This window comes from Dryobates pubescens, chromosome 34, assembly GCF_014839835.1.
Source record: "Dryobates pubescens isolate bDryPub1 chromosome 34, bDryPub1.pri, whole genome shotgun sequence".
Lineage (NCBI taxonomy): Eukaryota > Metazoa > Chordata > Aves > Piciformes > Picidae > Dryobates > Dryobates pubescens.
In genome coordinates this window covers 7,313,142-7,332,437 of record NC_071645.1, presented here as the reverse complement: position 1 = coordinate 7,332,437, position 19,296 = coordinate 7,313,142, and the positions used below count along the sequence as shown (strand labels likewise).

General features: G+C 58.2%; 1 protein-coding gene across 2 annotated transcripts in view; it reads left to right on the top strand.

Annotated features, from left to right (window-relative positions):
• The first annotated feature begins 209 nt into the window (after positions 1–209).
• Positions 210–19,296, top strand: part of GRAMD1B (GRAM domain containing 1B) — a 152,222-nt gene continuing 133,135 nt past the window's right edge. Inside the window, exon 1 of one of the 2 annotated variants that reach the window (XM_054175974.1) lies at positions 210–612. In XM_054175974.1, coding sequence (XP_054031949.1) covers positions 251–612 — 362 coding nt within the window. In that variant the 5' untranslated portion in view covers positions 210–250. The remainder of the gene's footprint in view (positions 613–19,296) is intronic. The other variant, XM_054175975.1, reaches the window with a different exon arrangement.

Sequence of the window (19,296 nt, the reverse complement as noted above, 5' to 3'; positions counted from 1 at the left end):
GAGGAGGAGGAAAGAGAGGCCTGGCTTTCCCGTGCCTTGCGGCGTGTCGGTGTCCCGAACCCCCCCTGGCCGCCCCGCTGGGTGCTAAGTGCAAGCACGTGAAGAACATGAGGGCTGCTGCTTGAGCAGGGAGGGCAGAGCCGGCCCGGGCGAGGCAGGAGGAAGTGGAGTCGGTCGTGGTGTGGCTTACAGCCGGAGCAGAGCTTAGCCTGCCGAGGGCGGGGAGGGGTGGGAGCAGAAAGAGCATCCGATGCCAGCTCCCAACATGACAGAAAGCCTGCGGCTGCCGGCGCTGCGAGTCCCCGAGCAGCAGGTGGTGGAGGGTGGCCGCGCCTGGTCTAGCTCCTCCACCCCAACCCTGCGCAGGAGGCGCTTCAAGATGAAGCGGATGAAGAATGTGCAGGAGCAGAGCCTGGAGGTCAGCAGGTGTCAGGACTCTCCATCCTCCAGCAAGGAATACCTGCAGCTCCCCTCCATTGAAATCACCCCCTCCAGTGATGAGGACACCCCCTGGTCCAACTGCTCTACACCCAGTGCCTCCCCGCGCCGCAAGCGCTTCCTCCTGCGGAAGTGGCTGCGAGTCAGAGAGAAGAAGGAGTACAGTGAGAGCAGGTATGTGGCTGGCCACCTCCCCCTCCCTGCTGCCAAGGGCAGCCTGTCCACCACAGGTAGGGAGGACCTGATGCTCCCCTAAGGCCCTTGGCGTGCTTCTAGCCCGGGACACACTGCTTAGACCTCACCTGGAGTCCTGTGTCCAGCTCTGGGCTCCTCAGCTCAAGAAGGACATTGAGAGACTTGAAGGTGTCCAGAGAAGGGCAAGGAGGCTGGGGAGGGGTCTGGAGCACAGCCCTGGGAGGAGAGGCTGAGGGAGCTGGGGTTGCTTAGCCTGCAGAAGAGGAGGCTCAGGGGAGACCTTCTTGCTCTTTCCAACTCCCTGAGGGGAGGTTGGAGCCAGGAGGGGGTTGGGCTCTTCTCCCAGGCAAGCAGCACCAGAACAAGAGGACACAGTCTCAAGCTGTGCCAGGGGAAGTTTAGGCTGAAGGTGAGGAGAAAGTTCTTCCCAGCAAGAGGAATTGGCCCTTGGGATGTGCTGCCCAGGGAGGTGGTGGAGTCCCAATGGCTGAAGGTGTTCAGGAAAGGCTTGGATGAGGCACTTGGAGCCATGGTTTAGCTGTCAGGAGGTGTTGGGTATTAGGTAACAGGTTGGACCTGATGATCTCTGAGCTCTTTTCCAACCTGGTTGATTCTGTGACTCTGGCCTCTGCTCTTGGCTGGAGTGGGTGATGTGGATTGGGCTTGCTGGTGTGCAAAGAGCAGGAAGGTGAGGAGCAGCAGTGCTGGGCTCTCCCCTCGCTCGTGGTCCTCTGCACTCCTTTACAGGTACCACAGAGCCAGTGGAAAGAATTTCCTGCTGAGTGAGGGAGACTGCCCTGAAAGAAGGGGTGAGAGGACTCAGCTTCAGTAATGTCTTCTGAAGAGACCCTTAAGAGGAGCTGAGCTCTCTGCTGGGATTGCCAGGACAGGGAGTGGTGATGCCCAAACCCTTTGCCCAGGCTCACAGGACGTTAGGGCTTGGAAGGGACCTCTGAAGGTCATCCAGTCCAACCCCCCTGCCAGAGCAGGAGCACAGAGTCTGATTTGGTGATGTTCATTCCTGCTCCTGAGCCCTTCTCAGAGATCCTCTGCTCAGCAGCTGACACTGAGTGAAGGTGAGGGGAGGAGAGACACAGAGTGGTCTTGTGGCTAGGAGGAGGGTCTGCAGACCAAGATGTCTGGGTTCAGCTCTTGGCCTCCTTCCAGGCTTGAAAGTCACTCAGTCCTTTGGCTCAAAGGGGGATAAATAATTCATAAAGACCTCCAAGAGCTTGTCAACACCAGAGAATTAATGCCCAGAGAGTTATTGTGTGGCCATGGAAGGGAAAGAAGCCATGCCTTGTGTAACCCCCTGCAGGTGCAGAGCCTACACCATGCCAAGGGCTTCACCTTTCATGGGAGAGGGGAACAAGCTGAAGGTACAGCAGAGACTTGAAAGGCTTTGCAATCCTTATTCCAGCTTGCTGGGGGCCACTTCTTTCTTTTGCTGATGAGTGGCTGCTGTACCTCCATCCAGCGAGGAACTGATCTCTTGCTGGCTCTGCACCCAGCACCCTGCATGGATGTGCTGCCTGCTGTGGTGTCTGTGTGTTCACAGGACAGGGCTTTCCTTCTCACAGCCACTCTGGGTGCCAGCTCACCTCACATGAGGGCTCTTTAACATTCTGAGAGTGCTGCTGCTGCCCTGCCCCAGCCCAGGCTGGAAAAGGACCTGGGGGTGTTGCTCAAGAGTGGCTGAAGATGAGCCAGCAGTGAGCTCAGGTGGCCAAGAAGGCTACCAGCAGCCTGGCCTGGGGCAGCAATGGTGTGGGCAGCAGGAGCAGGGCAGGGATTGTCCTCCTGGACTGGGCACTGGGAAGGCCACAGCTTGAATGCTGGGTTCAGCTCTGGGCTCCTGACTCCCAGCAGGACCTTGAGAGGCTGGAGCAGGGCCAGGGAAGGGCAAGGAAGCTGGGGAAGGGTCTGGAGAAGAGGGCTGGGGAGGAGCAGCTGAGGGAGCTGGGGGTGGTGAGGCTGGAGCAGAGGAGGCTGAGGGAGACCTCCTTGCTCTCTGCAGCTCCCTGCAAGGAGGCTGAAGTGAGGTGAGGGTTTGGCTCTTCTGCCTGGTCTCAGGTGATAGATGGAGAGGCAATGGCCTGAAATTGTGCCAGGGGAGGCTTAGGTTGGAGCTGAGGAACAATTTCTTCCCCAAAAGCCAAGGCCTGGCCCAGGCTGCCCAGGTGGAGTCTCCATCCCTGGAGGGCTTTCAAAGCCATGGAGATGTGGTGCTGAGGGACCTGGTTTGGTGGTGCCCTGGCAGTGCTGGGTTGCTGGTTGGACTGGATGCTCTGAAAGGTCTCTTCCAACCAACACAATTCTGTGAGGGTCATTTCATGAAGTTTTTGGGGAGGTCCCATCACTAAATGCTGCTCCTCAAGGATGTGCTAACCCTTCTCTTTGGGCTGACATGGACAACCATCTCTTGGTGGAGATGCTGGTGACTTTTCACTTGGCTGCAGTGAAGTGATGCAGTTCCAGCATGGCAGGCAGGATTGGGTGGTGTTGGGTGATAGGTTTGATGATCTCAAAGGTCTTTCCCAATCAGGTGTATTCTGTATAGTGCACAAGAGTCACAAGAAGATTTCAGCTCTCAACATCACAGCTCACAGGATGCTAGGGGGTGGAAGGGACCCAAAGAGATCATTGAGTCCAACTCCCCTGCCAGAGCAGCAGCACAGAGTCCAGCCCAGGTCACACAGAACAAATCCAGCTAGGGCTGGGAAGGCTCCAGGGAAGGAGACTCCACAACCTCTCTGGGCAGCCTGCTCCAGGCCTCTGGGAGCCTCCCAGGGCAGAAGTTCCTCCTCCTGCTGAGCTGCAACCTCCTGGGCTGCAGTTTCCATCCCTTGCTCCTTGGCCTATGCCAGGGTGCAGCTGAGCAGAGCCTGGCCCTGTGCCCTCCCTCCTGACCCCCAGCCCTCAGCTCTTGAGAGACATTGATCAGATCCCTCTCAGCCTTCTCCTCTGCAGCCTGAGCAGCCCCAGGGCTCTCAGCCTCTCCTCCCCAGGCAGTGCTGCAGTCCCTTCAGCAGCCTTGCAGCCTCCCTTGGCCTCTCTGCAGCAGATCCCTGTCCCTCCTGAGCTGGGGAGCCCAGAGCTGGAGGCCATATTCCCTCTGGATTTATTGATGGTAGATGTGCTTGAGAGAGGCCAAGAGCCATTTCTCTTGGCTTGAGTGCAGGAGCAAGCTCAGTTTGCTCTTGCACACCCCATCAGCATGGCCATGCTGACAGCTTTCTGCTGCTTCCTCTCTCTCTGCCTTAACCCTGCTGCTTACCTTGAGGAAGCAGTGACTGGAGGGGGGGAAAGCTGCAGAGATGGATGGATTAGGTGGCATTAGCATACCAGAGCCAGCATGGTAGCTCCTTTCTTCACAGGCAGCAGGCTCCAAATCTGTCTCTTTGGTAAACACCTGATGTTTTCAAAGGGAATTTGTGACTTTCTAGTCCACAGGGAGGTAAAAAGGGGGAACAAAAGGTTTGCTGAGCCCCTGGGCTTGGGGAATGCTAAGATGATAGCAGAAGTCTCTGCTTTGCTGTTCCTGTTTTCTCTGCCTCTCTTGAGCTTCCATCCTTCAGTGTGGCTCAGAGGAGAGGAAGTGAAGCTTCTTTCCTAGAAACAGAGCAAGCTGCTGAGAAAAGTGGTCAGGGTGTGCATGGAAACAACACAGAGAGAAAGCAGAGGCTGGGGGTCACCACCCACACCCTAAAGAGTTCCTTCCTCATCTTCACTCTCAGTCTCCTCTCTCCCAGCTCAAAGCCATTGTTCCTCACCCTGGCACTCCCAGCCCTTGTCCAAAGTCCCTCCCCAGCTCTCCTGGAGCCCTTCAGCTACTGGAAGGCTGCTCTGAGGTCTGCCTGGAGCCTTCTCTCCTCCAGGCTGCACAGCCCCAGCTCCCTCAGCCTGTCCCCACAGGGGAGGTTCTCAGCCCTCTGATCATCTCTGTGGCCTCCTCTGGAGCCTCTCCATCAGCTCCAGGTCCTTCCTGTGCTGGGGGCCCCAGAGCTGGAGGCAGTGCTGCAGGTGGGGGCTGAGCAGAGCAGAGCAGAGGGGCAGAATCCCCTCCCTGTGCTGCTGCTCTCCCTGCTCTGGCTGCAGCTCAGCACTCAGCTGGCTCTGGGCTGCCAGGGACCACTGCTGGCTCCTGGGGAGTTTGTCACCACCTGACCCCCCCAAGGCCTTCTCCTCCAGGCTGCTCTTGAGCTGCTCCTTGCCCAGCCTGGATTTGTTCTTGGCATTGCCCTTTATTTTTGCAAGGATGATGCTGCTGTTTGTGACATGCAAGTAATGTCATTTCCTCCTGGAAGGGCAGCAGGGTCAGCTGTGCTGGAGCAAAGGCTGAAGCATTCTGTACAGGGCTTTTTTTTCCACCAAGCCCTGTCCTGAGATGGAGCTGCAGGGCTGGAGAACCTCTGCTGTTAGGACAGGCTGGGAGAGTTGGGGCTGTTCAGCCTGGAGAAGAGAAGGCTCCAGGGAGACCTCAGAGCAGCCTTCCAGGACCTGAAGGGCTCCAGGAGAGCTGGGGAGGGACTCTGGAAAAGGGCTGGGAGTGCCAGGATGAGGAACAATGGCTTTGAGCTGGGAGAGAGGAGACTGAGAGTGGAAATGAGGAAGGAATTGTTGAGAGTGAGGCTGGGGAGACTCTGGCACAGGCTGCCCAGGGATGTAGTAGAGGCTCCATCCCTGCAGACATTCAAGATCAGACTTGCTGTGGCCCTGGGCAGCCTGCTCTAGTTGGAGCTGCCTAAACATGAGCCAGCAGTGTGCCCAGGGGGCCAAGAAGGCCAAGGGCATCCTGGCCTGCAGCAGGCAGAGTGTGGCCAGCAGGAGCAGGGAAGTCCTTGTGCCCTGTGCTCAGCACTGCTGAGGCCACCCCTGGAGTCCTGTGTCCAGTTCTGGGCTCCTCAGCTCAAGAAGGACATTGAGAGACTTGAAGGTGTCCAGAGAAGGGCAAGGAGGCTGGGGAGGGGTCTGGAGCACAGCCCTGGGAGGAGAGGCTGAGGGAGCTGGGGTTGCTTAGCCTGCAGAAGAGGAGGCTCAGGGGAGACCTTCTTGCTCTCTGCAACTGCCTGAAGGGAGGCTGGAGCCAGGTGGGGGTTGGGCTCTTCTGCAAGGCAGCCAGCAGCAGAACAAGAGGACACAGTCTCCAGCTGTGCCAGGGGAGGTTCAGGCTGGAGGTGAGGAGAAAGTTCTTCCCAGAGAGAGTTGTTAGCCACTGGGATGTGCTGCCCAGGGAGGTGGTGGAGTCCCCATCCCTGGAGGTGCAAGAGGAGATTGGATGTGGCACTTGGAGCCATGGTTTAGTCATGGGGTCTGTGGTGCCAGGTTGGACTTGGTGATCTTTGAGGTCTCTTCCAGCCTAGGTGATTCTGTGCTCTGGGGCACTGGGCAGTGTGGAACAGCCTGGGCTCAGGCTCCTTTCCCCCCCTCTCAGGCTCCTTTCCCCCCCTCTCAGGCTCCTTTCCCCCCCTCTCAGGCTCCTTTCCCCCCCTCTCAGGCTCCTTTCCCCCCCTCTCAGGCTCCTTTCCCCCTCTCAGGCTCCTTTCCCCCTGTTTCTCCAGGAGCTGAGAGGAGAAGCCAGGCTGCTGGTTGCTTGGCATGGCACTGGGAGCCTTGCTTGCCTGTGACACAGCTGTGGTGAAGGTGAAAGCAGGAGGAAGACATTCGTGGGGGTTGGAGCTTCACAGCATCACCGAACAGCTTGAGTTGGAAGGGACCTTAGAGATCATCCAGTTCCAACCCCCTGCCATGGGCAGGGACACCTCTCACTGCAGCAGGTTCTTAAAGGTCTCTTCCAGCCTGTATCAGATCACAGAACCACAGAGTGGTTTGTGTTGAAGAGGACCTTAAAGCTCCTCCAGCTCCAACCCCCTGCCATGGGCAGGGACACTTCCCCCCAGCCCAGCTTGTTCAAGGCCTCATCCAGCCTGGCCTTGAACACCTCCAGGGAGGAGGCATCTCCAAGCCTGGGCATCCTGTGCCAGTGTGTCCCCAACCTCATAGTAAAGAACTTCTTCCTAATGTCCAATCCAAACCTTACCCTGCTCTGCTTTCCCTGTAACTTCCTTTGCCCAGGAGCTTGGTGCTCCAAGCTCTGGGGACCTGGAGAGGCTATAAATAGGAGGATGTTAACCTGGAGCAGGGTAGGTTGGTTGAACATTGGGAGGAAGCTCTTTGATAGGAGAGTGGTGAAATCCTGGAGCAGGGTAGGTTGGTTGAACATTGGGAGGAAGCTCTTTAATAGGAGAGTGGTGAAATCCTGGAGCAGGGTAGGTTGGTTGAACATTGGGAGGAAGCTCTTTAATAGGAGAGTGGTGAAATCCTGGAGCAGGTTGCCCAGGGATGTGGTGGAGGCTCCATGCCTGGAGACACTCAAGGTCAAGCTTGCTGAGCAGCCTGCTCCAGCTGGAGGTGTCCCTGCTGACTGCAGGGGGGTTGGACAAGATGCCCTTGGAGAGTCCCTTCCAACCTGATGCATTCTGTGCTTCCTGCAGGCTGTGCAGGCTGCCTCTTACCTGTAAGCCATCCTCTGCACCTCAGAATCACAACATGCCAGGCTGGGAGGGACCCCAGGGAGCATCTGGCCCAACCTTTAAAGGGTGACAGAACTTCCTCAGCCATGAAGCCTGCGAGCAGCTGCACAAATCTGATCAGCTCCCTCCCTCCCAGGCTGGGTGATGCAATCTGATAGCATTTTGCTGTGCACCTAAGGCCTCTGCATTATTGATGTGGCCATGGGAGGCTGCAGCTCTCTCTATTTATTATTCACTGCTTAAAGCCACCCTTGCTAGGAAGGGCTGCAGCTGCAGGTGGGTCTTGGTTGTGCTAAGGCAAGAGCTGCTGAGAGCAGGGGGAAGATCCAGCTGGGTTTGAAGGAGGTCAGACATTGGCACAGGCTGCCCAGGGAGGTGGTGGGATCCCCATCCCTGGAGGTGTTCCAGGAACCTGTGGCCATGGCACCTGGGGACAGGGTTTAGTGCCCATGGTGCTGTTGGGTTGATGGTTGGGGTCCATATTAGAGATCTTTTCCAGCTTGTGAGACCCCACCTGGAGTGCTTCTCCCAGGCAGCCAGCACCAGAACAAGAGGACACAGTCTCAGGCTGTGCCAGGGGAGGTTTAGGCTGGAGGTGAGGAAGAAATTCTTCCCAGCAAGAGGAATTGGCCCTTGGGATGTGCTGCCCAGGGAGGTGGTGGAGTCCCCATCATTAGAGGTGTTCAGGAAAGGCTTGGATGAGGCCCTTGGTGCCATGGTTGAGTTGATCAGATGGTGCTGGGTGCTAGGTTGGACTTGATGATCTCTGAGGTCTTATCCAGCCAGGTTAATTCTGTGTTCATCTTGAACTACCAGAGACACAACCATGGTGGTTTTGCAGATCAAATCCTCATGGTTTGGTTGCTGCTCATTCTGGGACAGGCAGCAGTGTGTTGGGCTGCTTGGTGGCTGTGATTTGGGTTTTGTTATTTTTTTTTCCCATTCAAGAAACTCTTGGTCATCCTAGAGAGGTGCCTGAGTTAGCAGTCAGCTGCTCAATGTCCCAAAAGATGATTTAGTATCACAGAGCTGGCAGGGCTGGAAGGGACCTCAAGGCTCAGCCAGCCCCAACCCCCTGCCATGGGCAGGGACACCTCACACCACAGCAGGTTGCTCACAGCCACCTCCAGCCTGGCTGCCAACACCTCCAGGCAGGAGGCTTCCACCACCTCCCTGGGCAGCCTGTGCCAGGCTCTCACCACCCTCCTGGCCAACAACTTCTTCCTCACAGCCAATCTCAGTCTCCCCACTTCTACTTCTGCTCCATCCCCCCCAGTCCTATCCCTCCCTGACCCCCTCCAAAGTCCCTCCCCAGCTTGCTTGCAGCCCCCTGCAGCTCCTGGAAGGCCACCAGAAGGTCTCCTGGGAGCCTTCTCCTCTGCAGCCTGCACAACCCCAACTCTCTCAGGCTGTCTGCAGAGCAGAGCAGCTCCAGCCCTCTGCTCCTCCTCCTGGCCCTGCTCTGGACACCTTCCAGCCCCTCCAGAGCCTTCCTGGCACAGAGGCTCCAGAGCTGGCCCCAGAGCTGCAGCTGTGGTCTCAGCAGAGTGGAGCAGAGGGGCAGAATCCCCTCCCTGGCCCTGCTGCCACACTTCTCTTGCTGCAGCCCAGGGAAGAAGTGTTTCAGTGATCTGGAATTTTCCTGGAGAGCTAAAGGCATCTTTAATTTCAAGCAGCTCAGAAGGTTTCTGCTTGCTTTAACAAAGCTGGAATTTACTCTGAAAGTTTCTTAGAATAAATTAATATTTAATCACTTTTTTTCTTCTTCCTTCCCCACTGAGAGGAAAAGAGGGGGGGGAAAAAACCCCAACCCTCTCTCATGGCTGACTGAGGTGGTGCTGTGATTTTTCTGCCTTAAATTACTGCCAGGTGGGGAAAAATAAACCCCCACAACCCACAGGAGTAAAGGCTGTGAAGCCTCTCATGGAATAGAATAGACCAGGTTGGAAGAGACTGTCAAGATCATGGAGTCCAACCTATCACCCAGCACCACCTAATCAACTAAACCATGGCACCAAGCACCCCATCAAGTGCAAGCCAAGATGATTGTCTTCAGCTAATGTCCCTGGCTGTAGGGCCATGGAATTGTTTGGGGTGGAAAAGGCCTCTCACATCACCCAGTCCAACTTTCAACTCATCCCAGCCATGGCCCCAAGTGCCATGGCCACAGGGTTCTGGAACACCTCCAGGCATGGGGACTCCACCACCTCCCTGGGCAGCCTCTGCCAGTCCCTGACCACTCTGGCAGCACAGAAATTGTTCCTCAGCTCCAACCTAAGCCTCCCCTGGCACAATTTCAGGCCATTGCCTCTCCTCCTTTCACCTGAGACTAGGGAGCAGAGCCCAACCTCCACCTCACTTCAGCCTCCTCTCAGGATGCTGCAGAGAGCAAGGAGGTCTCCCCCAGCCTCTTCTCCAGGCTCACCACCCCCAGCTCCCTCAGCTGCTCCTCCCCAGCCCTCTTCTCCAGACCCTTCCCCAGCTTCCTTGCCCTTCTCTGGCCCTGCTCCAGCCTCTCAAGGTCCTTCTTGGACTGAGTGGCCCAAACCTGAACCCAGCATTCAAGCTTTGGCCTCCCCAGTGTCCAGTCCAGGAGGACAATCCCTGCTCCTGCTGCCCACACCATTGCTGCTCCAGGTCAGGCTGCTGGTGGCCTCCTTGGCCACCTGAGCACCCCCTGGCTCATCTTCAGCCACTGTTGGCCAACACAATCACTTCCCTGTTTCCTAACCTTAGGAAGAGCAGCTGATGAAAACTCTTCCAGCCCTGTGCTTAATGAGGGGGCTGGGAAGGCTTTGGTTGGCTAAAGTTTTGGTCACTCCATGCCTTGCACTGTCAAGAAGCTGCCAAAGGAGTAACTGGAGATGTTGCAGCTCTCAGTTTCTTTGGCTTTCATGAGCTTCCAGCTTTCTATTTAGGTCAGAGGAGAGGAAGTGAGGCTTCTGCTTGCTTAGAAATAGACTCTGGCACAGGCTGCCCAGGGAGGCTGTGGCTGCCCCCTCCCTGGAGGTGTTTGCAGCCAGGCTGGATGAGGTTCTGAGCAAGCTGGGCTGGTGGGAGGTGTCCCTGCCCATGGCAGGGGGTTGGGGCTGGGTGAGCTTTGGGGTCCTTTCCAACTCATTCTATGGTTCTGTGATTCCACTTTGCTCTGCCTCATTCAGGGGGGCAGCCCTTTGTGATGTGGCTGCTCCACACTGCTGTGGAGCCACACAGCCTCTTCTCAGCACTGAAGAGGAGAGGAGACTCAAGGAGAGGAGAGGAGAGGGAATAGATTAGAATAGAATTAGCCAGGTTGGGAAAGACCTTTGAGATCACCAAGTCCAACCTCTCACCCAGCACCATCTGATCAACTCAACCATGGCACCAAGGGCCTCATCCAGGCTCCTCCTAAACACCTCCAGGGATGGGGACTCCACCACCTCCCTGGGCAGCACATTCCCATGGCCAGCCTCTCTTCCTGGGAAGAAAATGATGCTGCCTGTAGAATCACAGCTTTGTTTTGGTTGGGGCAAAGAAGGCAAACCTCTAAGAGAAGAGCTCTGACACTCCAGTCACCCAAAATATACAGCCAGGAACCAGCATTTCTCCCAGAGCTGTTATTAGACAGCAGGAACACAAACTGCTGCTGCTCAGCTCCACTGGTGGTGAGGAGACACTGGAACAGGTTGCCCAGGGAGGCCAGAACTGGAGAGAGGATCCTGCCCCTCTGCTCTGCTCTGGGGAGACCTCACCTACAGGGCTGGGACCAGATATGGAGCCCCCAGCACAAGAAGAGCATGGAGCTGATGGAGAGGGTCCAGAGGAGGCCACAAAGATGATCAGAGGGCTGAGAATGTCCCCAGTGGGAACAGGCTGAGAGAGTTGGGGATGGTCATCCTGGAGAACAGAAGGCTCCAGGGAGACCTTAGAGCAGCCTTCCAGTACCTGAAGGGCTCCAGGAGAGCTGGGGAGGGACTCTGGACAAGGGCTGGGAGGGGACAAGGGATCCCCAGGGAGGAGGTGGAATCCCCATCCCTGGAGGTGTTCCAGGAACCTGTGGCCATGGCACCTGGGGACAGGGTTTAGTGCCCATGGTGCTGTTTGGTTGATGGTTGGGGTCCATACTAGAGATGTCTTCCAGCTTCTGAGACCCCACCTGGAGTACTGCATCCAGCCCTGGTGTCCCCAGCACAAAAAGGACACAGAACTGCTAGAACAGGCCCAGAGGAGGCCATGAAAGTGAACAGAGGGTTGGAGAAACTATGGGGACAGGCTGGGAGAGTTGGGGCTGTTCAGCCTGGAGATGAGTAGGATGCTCCAGGGAGACCTTAGAGCAGCCTCCCAGTACCTGAAGGGCTCCAGGAGAGCTGGGGAGGGACTTGTGACAAGGGCTAGGAGTGCCAGGCTGAGGAACAATGGCTTTGAGCTGGGAGAGGAGATTGAGAGTGGAGATGAGGAAGAGATTGTTGGCAGTGAGGCTGTGTGGTCTTGTAGTGATGGGGTCTGGGGTGACAGGTTGGACTTGGTGATCTTTGAGGTCTTTTCTAACCTTATTGATTCTATATTCTATGATTCTCAGGATCTGAAGGAGGCTCCAAGAGGGCTGGAGCTGCTCTGCTCTGCAGACAGCCTGAGAGAGTTGGGGTTGTGCAGGCTGCAGAGGAGAAGGCTCCCAGGAGACCTTCTGGTGGCCTTCCAGGAGCTGCAGGGGGCTGCAAGCAAGCTGGGGAGGGACTTTGGAGGGTGTCAGGGAGGGATAGGAGTGGGGGGGATGGAGCAGAAGTAGAAGTGGGGAGCTTGAGATTGGCTGTGAGGAAGAAGTTGTTGGCCAGGAGGGTGGTGAGAGCCTGGCACAGGCTGCCCAGGGAGGTGGTGGAAGCCTCCTGCCTGGAGGTGTTTGCAGCCAGGCTGGAGGTGGCTGTGAGCAACCTGCTGTGGTGTGAGGTGTCCCTGACCATGGCAGGGGGTTGGGGCTGGCTGAGCCTTGAGCTCCCTTCCAGCCCTGACAACTCTATGACTCCATGCCTGCATTCCCCCTCTGCAGAGTGCTGGTGGTCTCTTTGCTCTTGAGGGCAGCTTCTCTGTGCTTTGGTGGTGGCAAATCCTGTGCCAAGTGGCTGTGAGTTCCCCCAGCTCTGCTCTTGGCCTTGGCTGGGCCCTGCTGGCTCTTAACAGCAGTTTGTGGTTTTCTTTTTCCATGTTTGCCTCCCAGGCTTTGTTTAAGTTTGGGATGACCAAGTCCCAGGGGTGTATCAAACCTGATCTACAAACAGCCAGCAACTTAACCACTGCCTGACCTTATCTGGGCAGCAGATGTTTGCCAGTGCAGCATGGCTGTCCTGCCTGACACAGAGAGTCAACAGTTCAGCCAGGCTGGAGGTGGCTGTGAGCAACCTGAGGCAGTGTGAGGTGTCCTTGCCCATGGCAGGGGGTTGGGGCTGGCTGAGCCTTGAGCTCCCTTCCAGCCCTGCCAGTTCTGTGACTCTATGAACACTGGCTTCTTTAAAGCAGGGCAGCTTAAAATGGGGTGAAAAGCACAATAATAGCAAAATCATAGACTTGCAGCACAGTGGGGATGGGAAGGGAGCTCTGGAGAGCATCCAGTCCAAGCCCTGCTCCAGCAGGGCACCCCCAGCAGCTTGCCCAGGGGCACAGTGCCCAGGGGGGGTTGGAAGCTCTCCACACCAGGAGAATCATAGAACCAATAAGGTTGGAAAAGACCTCAAAGATCATCAAGGCCAAGCTGTCACCCAGCACCTCCTGACAACTAAACCATGGCTCCAAGTGCCACATCCAAGCCCCTCTTGAACACCTCCAGGGATGGGGACTCCACCACCTCCCTGGGCAGCACATCCCAATGGCCAACAACTCTCTGTGTGAAGGACACTCCACAACCTCTCTGGGCAGCCTGCTCCAGGCCTCCAGCACCCTCCCAACAAACAACTTTCTCCTCCTCTTTCCCCTCCAACCTCCTGGGCTCCACTCTCTGCCCACTGCCCCTGGGCCTGGCCCTCCACTCAGCAGAGGCTGGCCCCAGCCTCTTGCCCCCCAGGGGCCCTTCAGCTCTTGCTGAGCATTGCTGAGCATTGCTCTGGGGCTGCTCTGCTGCAGGCTCTCAGCCCCAGGGCTCTCAGCCTTGGCTCCTGCCAGAGCTGCTCCAGGCCCCTCAGCAGCCTCCCCTGGACTGTCTCCAGGACTCCTCTGTCCCTCTGCATGTGGGCAGCACAGAAAAATGTTTATTACTGAACATCAGCCTTCCTGAAGTGTCCCTAAGATGGCTCACAGCCAGAGGCAGTGGCAGAGGCAGTGGCTGGAATGCTTGATGAAAACCCACTGCCTTACTTTGCATATCACAAACTACTCAAAGCAGAGGCTGTGCAGCTGAGCTGCTCTGGGCATTTCAGGCAGTTTAAGAGCTGCACTCGTTTCTGTTCAGGATGCTGAAGTCTCCTTTGCAGGCAAAGCTCAGGGACTTTTGCAGCGCTGCCCTGCAGAGCTCTGCTGTTGTGAAACAGCTCAGGCTAAATGAAGCTCAGCAAGGCCAAGGGCAAGGTCCTGCACCTGGGTCAAGACGATCCCAGGCACCAATCCAAGCTGGATGAGGAGTGGATTGAAAGCAGCCTGGAGGAGAAGGCCTTGGGGGGGGTCAGTTGGTGACAACCTCCCCAGGAGCCAGCAGTGGTCCCTGGCAGCCCAGAGCCAGCTGAGTGCTGAGCTGCAGCCAGAGCAGGGAGAGCAGCAGCACAGGGAGGGGATTCTGCCCCTCTGCTCTGCTCTGCTCAGCCCCCACCTGCAGCACTGCCTCCAGCTCTGGGGACCCCAGCACAGGAAGGACCTGGAGCTGATGGAGAGGGGCCAGAAGAGGGCACAAAGATCATCAGAGGGCTGAGAACCTCCCCTGTGGGGACAGGCTGGGAGAGCTGGGGCTGTGCAGCCTGGAGAGGAGAACGCTGCAGGGAGACCTCAGAGCAGCCTTGCAGTAGCTGAAGGGCTCCAGGAGAGCTGGGGAGGGACTCTGGACAAGGGCTGGGAGTGCCAGGGTGAGGAACAATGGCTTTGAGCTGGGAGAGAGGAGACTGAGAGTGGAGATGAGGAAGGAATTGTTGAGAGTGAGGCTGGGGAGACTCTGGCACAGGCTGCCCAGGGAGGCTGTGGCTGTGCCCTGCCTGGAGGCGTCCAAGGCCAGGCTGGATGAGGCCCTGAGCAAGCTGTGCTGGTGGGAGGTGTCCCTGCCCATGGCAGGGGGCTGGAGCTGGCTGAGCTTTAAGGTCCCTTCCAAGCCAACCCATTCTGTGAGTCTGTGAAATCCTCTCAAGCAGAGAAGCTGCAAACTCCTTTCCCTCTGCTGCAGGAGGTCTCCTTGCCTGTGACCCTGGGTTCAGCAGTGCCAGGGCTGAGCTGCTGCTCTGCACTGCTCTGTGTTGCAATCTCTGGGGTCCATTAAACTTTAAACCTTGATCTGAAGGACTTTCAGCAAGGGAAATTTAATGATGGGTGGGTGAGCATGAGAGAGGTCTAAGGTCCAGTCTCTGGAGCTGTCCAGAAGGAAGCTGTCCCAGGGGGCTGCTTACCAGCCCTGCACTGCTGGGGCTGGGCTCTGGCAGAGTGGGGATTTGCCTGTGGTAAGTGCTGGGGCTTGCTCTGAACTGCAGTGGCAAAGGTTTGTGGCAGTGTTGCTTGTAACTGCTTTGGGAGGGGGGTGGCTGAATGAGGCCCTGCCATGCTGTGTCAGATGAGAGGTCTGGAGAAAGGGAGGCTGAGGGGAGAGACCTCCTTGCTCTCTGCAGCTCCCTGGAAGGAGGCTGCAGTGAGGTGGAGGCAGAGGCAGAACTGATTCCCAGCTCTGGGAGCAGCCAGGCAGAGGGCTGGCACCAGGCTTGTGAGGATGCCCTGCTTGGTGTTGCCCACAGGATTCAAAGGCAATTAGATCTCTGCTGGGGGGAGTGTGGTGGGACACAGACCCTCAGCAGCAAATCAACCTGTGCCAAAGAAACCATTCAGAACAAGGCATGGGAGACCAGAAACTGGTTTGTCTGCAAAGGCACTCTTGGAGCCAGGGGGTGCCCAAGGAGGCCACCAGCAGCCTGGCCTGGAGCAGCAGGAGCAGGGCAGGGATTGTGCCCCTGGGCTGGGCACTGCTGAGGCCACCCCTGGAGTGCTGCCTTCAGCTCTGGGCTCCTCACTCCCATCTTTGAGCTCAGGTGGCCAAGAAGGCCAACAGCATCCTGGCTTGCATAAGGAATAGTGTGGCCAGCAGGTCTAGGGAGGTGATTTTCCTCCTCTGCTTGGCACTGCTGAGGCCACCCCTTGAGTGCTGGGCTCAGGTTTGGGCTCCTGGCTCCCAGCAGGACCTTGAGAGGCTGCAGCAGGGCCAGGGAAGGGCAAGGAAGCTGGGGAAGGGTCTGGAGAAGAGGGCTGGGGAGGAGCAGCTGAGGGAGCTGGGGGGGTTCAGCCTGGAGAAAGGGAGACTGAGGGAGACCTCCTTGCTCTCTACAAAGCTCTCCCTGAAAGGAGGCTGCAGTGAAGTGGGGGTTGGGCTCTTCTCCCTGGTCTCAGGTGATAGGAGAGGCAATGGCCTGAAATTGTGCCAGGGGAGGTTCAGATTGGAGATGAGGAAGAATTTCTTTGCTGCCAGAGTGGTCAGGGACTGGCAGAGGCTGCCCAGGGAGGTGGTGGAGTCCCCATGCCTGGAGGTGCTCAGGAAATGATGCAGTGTGAGCTGTCCCTGCCCATGGCAGGGGGGTTGGAACTGGCTGAGCCTTGAGGTCCCTTCCAACCCTGACAGTTCTATGTGTGGCCATGGCACTTGGGGACATGGTTTAGTGCCCATGGGGGTGTGGGGCTGCTGGTTGGTCTGGATGATCTTGGGAGAGCTTTTCCAACCCAAACAACTCCCTGCTTCCATTTGCCTTCCTCTGTCTGGGGAGGAACAGGCTGGCTGCTTTTGTGCCCTTCCCAAGCTGTTTCACAGGGCCAAGCTGAGGGCTGCAGGAGGGAAGTCTCTTTGCTTTCTGGGGGGCATGGTTCTTGCCCAGCTCTTGGTGTAGAGCTTGGAGCCACCACCAGAATCATTAGGAGGTCTCTCCCAACCTGATTGATTCTATGATCCTGTGATTGTTCTCTTATCCTCTCTACAGTCAGACATTAAAGGGTGACTGAGTAGGTGGTGTGGGAGCAGAACATCCAATCTGTCCCCTGGCTGAGAGGCTGCAGCAGAAGTGCTGACCTGTCTGGGCTCTGAAGGTGAAGGCACAGCCAGTGCAGTGGGGACAGCAGCCAAGGGTGCTCTGTGGGGCTGGGTGTGCATGACTGAGACACCTGAGCAGTGCACAGGGCTTGGGATCTGGAGCTGACAGTCACACCAGTTCTGAGGCTTTGAGTGCCCAGCCTCAGAGGCTGATTTCTGTGTTACTGGTGCAAGGCTCAGGGCATTTCTCCTGTGGGCAGGTTGGGAGGGTTGGGGCTGTTCAGCTTGGGGAAGGCTGCAGGGAGACCTTAGGGCAACCTTCCAGTACCTGAAGGGCTCCAGGAGAGCTGGGGAGGGACTCTGGACAAGGGCTGGGAGTGACAGGATGAGGGAGAATGGCTTTGAGCTGGGAGAGAGGAGATTGAGAGTGGAGATGAGGAAGGAATTGTTGAGAATGAGGGTGGGGGGAGACTGGCACAGGCTGCCCAGGGAGGCTGTGGCTGTGCCCTGCCTGGAGGTGCTCAAGGCCAGGCTGGATGAGGCCCTGAGCAGCCTGTGCTGGTGGGAGGTGTCCCTGCCCATGGCAGGGGGTTGGAGCTGGATGAGCTTTGAGGTCCCTTCCAGCCCAACCCATTCTATGGTTGTATAAATACTGAGCACTAATAGCTTCCTCCTGGAAGCTTCAGCCTGCTCTTGGTTCTGTCATAACAGCCAGGAACTGGCTTCTGCCTCCTGCTCTGGGCAGGCAGCAGTGAGGGAGGAGAGTGCCAGGTGTGTGACGTGTCTCAAATGCAGATGGGCATCACCACTTCCCTGCTCCTGCTGCCACACTACTGCTGATCCAGGCCAGGATGCTGTTGGCCTTCTTGGCCACCTGACCACACTGCTGGCTCACATTCAGATGGCTCTCCACCAGCAGCCCCAGGGCCTTCTCTGCTGGGCAACTCTCCAGCCACTAAGTCCTAGAAGCAGTGAATCACAGAACTGGCAGGGCTGGAAGGGAGCTCAAGGCTCAGCCAGCCCCAACCCTCTGCCATGGGCAGGGACACCTCACACCACAGCAGGTTGCTCACAGCCACCTCCAGCCTGGCTGCAAACACCTCCAGGCAGGAGGCTTCCACCACCTCCCTGGGCAGCCTGGGCCAGGCTCTCACCACCCTCCTGGGCAACAACTTCATCCTCACAGCCAATCTCAATCTCCCCACTTCTACTTCTGCTCCATCCCCCCCAGTCCTATCCCTCCCTGACCCCCTCCAAAGTCCCTCCCCAGCTTGCTTGCAGCCCCCTGCAGCTCCTGGAAGGCCACCAGAAGGTCTCCTGGGAGCCTTCTCCTCTGCAGCCTGCACAACCCCAACTCTCTCAGGCTGTCTGCAGAGCAGAGCAGCTCCAGCCCTCTGCTCCTCCTCCTGGCCCTGCTCTGGACACCTTCCAGCCCCTCCAGAGCCTTCCTGGCACAGAGGCTCCAGAGCTGGCCCCAGAGCTGCAGCTGTGGTCTCAGCAGAGTGGAGCAGAGGGGGAGAGCCACAGCAGGTCCAGCACAGGCTGTGTGCTCTGGCTCCTCTGCCCTGTGTCCCAGGGGAGGCTGTGCAGGTCCTGCTCAACCTGGTGCTATGAGTCCATAGCCAGTGGTGCCCAGGAGGAGCTGGGAACTTGCTGCAGTTTGCTACCCAAGGGCACACTTAGTTCTCTCCACAGCTCTGAAGGAAAGCTCCTGCAAAGGCATGAAGCTGTAGGCAGGAGAAGCAGGAGCCTTGCTGAGCCCCTGGAGGAGGTGGAGGCTGCTAGAAGGGCACAAAGCTAACTGCAGTCCATAGCTGGGCAGGGGAGCAGCAAACCGCCCCCAGAGCAGCCAGAGATGGGCAGGGGGACAGTGACATCTTGTGGGCTTGGCTTGCAACTCTCAGTCACTGATGGCCACTTTGGTGAGAGGGGGTCTGAGCTCTCCTGAGGCTGCAGCAGGGGGGGAGGTGAGGCTGCAGCAGCTGGGGAGCTGAGGCTGCAGCAGGGGGGGAGGTGAGGCTGCAGCAGGGGGGGAGGTGAGGCTGCAGCAGGGGGGGAGCTGAGGCTGCAGCAGGGGGGGAGGTGAGGCTGCAGCAGCTGGGGAGGTGAGGCTGCAGCAGCTGGGGAGGTGAGGCTGCAGCAGGGGGGGAGGTGAGGCTGCAGCAGCTGGGGAGGTGAGGCTGCAGCAGCTGGGGAGGTGAGGCTGCAGCAGGGGGGGAGGTGAGGCTGCAGCAGGGGGGGAGGTGAGGCTGCAGCAGGGGGGGAGGTGAGGCTGCAGCAGCTGGGGAGGTGAGGCTGCAGCAGCTGGGGAGGTGAGGCTGCAGCAGGGGGGGAGGTGAGGCTGCAGCAGCTGGGGAGGTGAGGCTGTAGCAGCTGGGGAGGTGAGGCTGCAGCAGCTGGGGAGGTGAGGCTGCAGCAGCTGGGGAGGTGAGGCTGCAGCAGGGGGGGAGGTGAGGCTGCAGCAGGGGGGGAGGTGAGGCTGCAGCAGGGGGGGAGCTGAGGCTGCAGCAGCTGGGGAGGTGAGGCTGCAGCAGCTGGGGAGGTGAGGCTGCAGCAGGGGGGGAGGTGAGGCTGCAGCGGGGGGGAGGTGAGGCTGCAGCAGGGGGGGAGGTGAGGCTGCAGCAGCTGGGGAGGTGAGGCTGCAGCAGGGGGGGAGGTGAGGCTGCAGCAGCTGGGGAGGTGAGGCTGCAGCAGGGGGGGAGGTGAGGCTGCAGCAGGGGGGGAGGTGAGGCTGCAGCAGGGGGGAGGTGAGGCTGCAGCAGGGGGGGAGGTGAGGCTGCAGCAGGGGGGAGGTGAGGCTGCAGCAGGGGGGGAGGTGAGGCTGCAGCAGGGGGGGAGGTGAGGGTGCAGCAGGGGGGGAGGTGAGGCTGCAGCAGCTGGGGAGGTGTGGCTGCAGCAGGGGGGGAGGTGAGGCTGCAGCAGGGGGGGAGGTGAGGCTGCAGCAGCTGGGGAGGTGAGGCTGCA